Genomic DNA, 5,213 nt, shown 5'->3' on the forward strand with positions numbered 1-5,213 from the left:
TTCAAGTCATTTTTCATTGGAAATATCTGCCATATTTCACTGTATGCAACAGTAGAGGGAAAATGTTTTAGTCTATAGTGGCTGAAGTAGAAAATAGAGGTTCTGGTGATTTTTAAACCTGTCCATTCTGCATATTTAAAAAAAATAATGCTTTGTGTGTGTTTGTTCTACGCCTGATACCATCACACTATAATGCTGATAAACACATGGTTTTCATTACACAAATTCACTAGACTGAAGAGGGATAAGGCTGTCGCAGAGAGAGAGAGAGAGAGAGAGAGAGAAAAGGGGGAGTTAAGGGTAGTTGGGGGTGGAGAGAGAGAGAGAGAGGGATAGGAGGCGGGCATGAAAGACACTTTGGTTGTGTGTTATTCACCTGTGGTGAGCGTACAGGAGAGAAGGTCACATAATAATCACTTCATCAGAAGAATATCTTTCATCTGGACTTGGAACAGTAGGGTTTGTTTTTTTATTCATTGATAATTTTACACTTTAATAAGTTTTCATGGCTTATTTTCTGTCTCTACTATTCTTTCATTTAATTTGACACACTTTAACCTAGAAAGCTTCACAACTATAACACTTTATTTTACTATAATCACTTTACTTGAGTGCAAACTAACACACACAAGTACATGCACACGTACACTAATGATAAAACGTGTTGACATGCTGTCATTGGAAATCAGATAGCATCTATTTTAAGATTTGGGTTTGCGTTATCATTCGAAAAACATCTGAACTATTTCATTAATGTTTCTTGCAGATTTCATGTTCGCTTTAAAAGTTAAATGGCTCTTTGGTACTAATAGAGGGAAATAACAAAAAAGGGTTTGAATTGTTGATGGTGTGACTCAGACGTCCATTCTGAGAGCGAACAGCATTGCTAAAGAGGGGAAGGAAAGTGTGGAAATTGAAAAGAAGCTAAGTGTTTCTTTGCATGCATGGAGAAACAATGTGTAATGCGCGTACTAAGAATGTTGACACTTGATGCTATCAGCTTCTGTCGGCTGTCACAGACACACACGCACACACACACACACACACACACACACACACACACACACACATACAGACACACATACAAAGTAAATCACTAGAGAGTTGTTTTCTTTCTTTCTGTATTGTCACTGAGCTGACTTTCCTACGAATGATGGCATCTTTTCCAGTTTAAAAGCATTGTTTGTATACTTCCTGTTTATACTACATGTAGTGTGTGTATCATGAGTGCAAATGCTTTCTTGTGCAGCAATCGAGAACCTTTTTCATCTAAGAATGGCAGCAGTAAGAGTTAATGTACTAACTGAAAGCTGTTCTGGATCACTAATCCTTACATAATAATTCATGCAATGAGGTCCAAAAGTCTAAAACCACCAGTGAAAATATTCATGTTGCACATTTCAGTTCAAAAGTTTGGGGTCAAAAATACAGTAAAAACTGTAATATGGTGAATTCCTAAATATAACTTTGATTGTAAAGCTGAATATTTAGCATATTCATTATTATTACTCCAGCCTTCTCAGTTTGACATAATCCTTAAACCATTCTTATTATTAGCGATGCCAAAAACGGAAAGAAAAATGGGATTTTTTCACATTTGCTGCAATTTTTTGAAACTTTAATACATCATGGTTACTTTTAAACTATTTAATGCATCATTATTGTATCATTTTTTTATAGAAGGCTTACTGACCGCAAAAAATGTTATCGATAATGTCTTTATATGTAATTAGAATATTAGGAAAAAGTATATTAAATTACAGCTAATAAATCCTAAGACAAATTAGCACATTTGATTGAGGTCAGAAACCTCATCTCAGTCTAAAGGTTTCTGGGAATAAAGTGTTCATTCTGCTTACCTTTAATAAGTTTCTGACATTTGAAGCCATGGAGGTGAGTATTAGAACAGGTGTTAGGGGACAGGTGGGCCTCTGATCCTTATAGAATCCACGTCACCTCAAGTCAAAGGTCATCATTTCAAACAAACTCTTCTGGTGATAAGTGTGTCATACATGACTGTCTTGCTCACTGCTGCTGAGGTTTTAATGAAAAGATGAACACATATTCAGTGTCTCCAAGGTTAACCCAGATATGAAGGGGAAACTCTTTTATAATTGCACCTGTGAGTGTTTTGGTGTGTTTGTATGTATTGGCAGCGCTGCCCAGGAAGTGTGGAATAATTAGCAGTCAGCCGATGACTTTATCAAGAAAGAGAGAGGAGTAATGAACTTAAAAAGAAGGAGAGGTGAGGGAGTGAGATAGATTAATTAAAAGAGAGATAAGGGGTGGAGAGAGAGAGAGAGAGGGTGCAAAAGGAAACACACACACACACACACACACACACACACAGTACTGAAATAAATCAGTGGATTAAGCAGAAAAGGTCACGTCGATCAGACAGAGGTACTGTGTGTGCTTGTTTTATCTTTTTTTTTTTTACCTTGAATATATTTTTTCCTTAATGTCTACATGTCTGAAGTTGGTTCAGAATTTCTTTGTATAATATTTCCTGGGAGTAATCGGCTATTTATAACATTAAATCATAAATAACTGTTATTTATAACAGTCTGTTTCATGGAATTTTGAAAGTCTTCTCTTCTGTAGAGTTACTAAGTTCAGTTCTCACTATGTGTTTATTGTTAGATAATATAAGAAGACAATGTGAAAATGTAGAAAGGTTTCTGTGAAGATTAGGAGATATAAACTATATATCAGCTCACTAATAAAAAAAAAAACAAAGTTCCCAGCTTGAAAGGAAAACAAGCAACAGGCAAGTGTGTTGTTTATGCATTTGAGAAGTGTAAATGGATACATGCAGGATGTGAGGCATATCTTTTTTTAGTATCTTCAGGTCTGCTGGCCTGTGACCCCATTAATAACAGCATTTGATTTAGCTTTGTCTCTGCCTAGAGACAGAACATTTATATACTTCAGTTAACTCCATTTTTGCCATTGTATGCAGCTGCAAATGCAGTTATTTGTAATGCCAATAAGCTACAGACAAAGAGGGAGAGAAAGATAGAGGATAGAAAGAGGAGAGAGGATCTGACCTGTATTTTATCACTGAGGAAAGCTCTCTCTCTTTCTGCGGCATTGAAAACAGTTAATGATCATTATCAGTGTGAAATGAGGAGCTTTGTTGGGAACTAGAGGATAACAAGGTAAAAGCTTTTGAGCCGAATGAAGCTCCTTTGTGCGAGGACGTCAGCCTCAATAGAACTAAAAGATGAGGAAAACAGCAGGACTGAAAAGAAAGTGAATATCGGTTGTTTTTCTACTTTATAGTTTTCTCATCTGACATTTGAGTTTTAATTTTCAGTTATACATTTAGTTATGCATTTGCTCAGCTGCATGCATACAAAGAAAAGAGGAGAAAAGAACCCCCGGTACAAAATAATTCACAGAATAAATATCAAAAGACAAAAGATTCTCTCATTCTTACCTCATTCAAAGTTGCAATGGAACAACAGATCTTTTCTTCTGTATTGTGGTATTATCCGAATGTAATGGATTACAAGGACAAGGACTTTGTTATTTACAATGGTTGCTAAACCGGATTTTGTTAGTAAATTTGAAGTAGAAAAAGGTAAATCTACGGGTAAAAAATTATTCTCCATCTCTGTTTGTTTTAGTTACAAAAAAAAGCTATTATGTTAGGTTTCCCATTTAAACAATTGCATTGTGTTAAACTGACTTGAAACAGATGTGTTTTGGTTAAACTTAAACTTTGGTTAAATATTTCTATTTTTAAATAATATATTTCAATTAATTAGGTAATATTTTAATTGCTTGTTCAATTTACTTGAGTAAATAACATTAATCCAACACAATCCTTTACAATTCATTTGAGTTGAGAGTACATAAATGATTTTACTTGTGCAGCTAGGAAGTGGATTTCCCCTTCCCATCATGCTTTGCACAGGGCTGGATAAGGAGTAAATGTTGAAATGAAATGTTAATTTAGGCATTTTTATTAAGGTGATCAAATTGGTAGACTTGGTAATGTTTAATGCTCTTTTATTTTTGTATTTAAAACAGTTTCTGGTGTGTTAGTGTTTTTGGGGGTTAACCTTGTGGTAAAGTGTAGAGCGTGTGATTTTTGGATTGTAGTCTTTAGATTTTGTAAGAATTATTCTTCTTGGAAAAAGTTGAATGTATTTACTGCATAAACTCATCAAAGAAAGAGGATTATTTATCTAGTTTGAAGGTGGCAATATAAATTTTAGAATAACTGAACTTAATTAATTAAATCAAGGTTGAGAATGTTGTAACAACATTGAATTAACTTTACATAATTAACTTACGTTTACTGAAATCAATGTTGTTACTTAAATGCAACCTAACTCAGTTACGTGGAACTTGTTGACAAAAAAAGGGGTTAAGTAAGGCCCACATATAATTTTTTTGGAATGTTTAACTTACAATAAGACCAATAATATTTGAATATGTAGAAAATATTGTACATTTTTTTCATGTCAACTTTAAGTATTTATGTTTAAATATCACAGAATTTTTGTTCCATTTTTGGTGCACATTTTTCTGTATATTTGCGAAATCCTGTGAAATGGGTTTTAATTGGCGGATTATATTGACCGGTGGTGACAAAGCTAAACTGTTGTTTGTAAGCCAAAGGATAATGGCAAATAAAAAAAATTAATACAGAAATATGCCAATGGTAGCAGATGTGTCTAACAAAAATAACTGTTGATTCTGCAAAAAATGTGTAGTTTCTGATTCAGATTAGCCTTGCTTTTCATGGATGTGATTATGAGGAGATTTATGGTTGGTAATCAGTGAGAAGGTACTCACATTGGTGATAAATTACTCACAAAGGCCTGTCCTGTGCATAACAACATATAAAATAAAGACACTTTGTCAGTTTTCTTTGACAGAGTGGGAATATTCAGTAGAAGATATTATACTAAGGCTCGATTTACACTAGTGCATTTTCTTTCGCTATGGTTACGCCTTTCATTTACGCTACTCCAGCGTTTTCCACACTCGAAAATGGAGACTTTTGAAAATGCTGCAGACCCTGTTTTAGTTTGAAAATGCTGGAGTTGCGTTTCAGTGTAAATGGAGCAAAACGGCGACTTTGGAAAACGATGGCGTGGCTGCCCACATTTTCTCTGTATGTCTGTATGTCCTAAATCTGTATGTCCTATATATATGTATGTATATGTGTGTGTGTGTGTGTGTGTGTGTGTATATAT

At 34.4% G+C, this 5,213-nt stretch overlaps 1 protein-coding gene across 1 annotated transcript in view; it reads left to right on the top strand.

Moving 5' to 3' along the window:
• The window catches only part of LOC122345428 (connector enhancer of kinase suppressor of ras 2-like), a 21,318-nt gene that overhangs the window by 6,019 nt on the left and 10,086 nt on the right, over positions 1-5,213 (top strand). The window contains exon 5 of the mRNA XM_043239547.1: positions 250-272. Within this exon, the coding sequence (XP_043095482.1) occupies positions 250-272 (23 nt within the window). The remainder of the gene's footprint in view (positions 1-249; positions 273-5,213) is intronic.

The sequence above is a fragment of the Puntigrus tetrazona genome, chromosome 5 (assembly GCF_018831695.1).
Source record: "Puntigrus tetrazona isolate hp1 chromosome 5, ASM1883169v1, whole genome shotgun sequence".
NCBI lineage: Eukaryota > Metazoa > Chordata > Actinopteri > Cypriniformes > Cyprinidae > Puntigrus > Puntigrus tetrazona.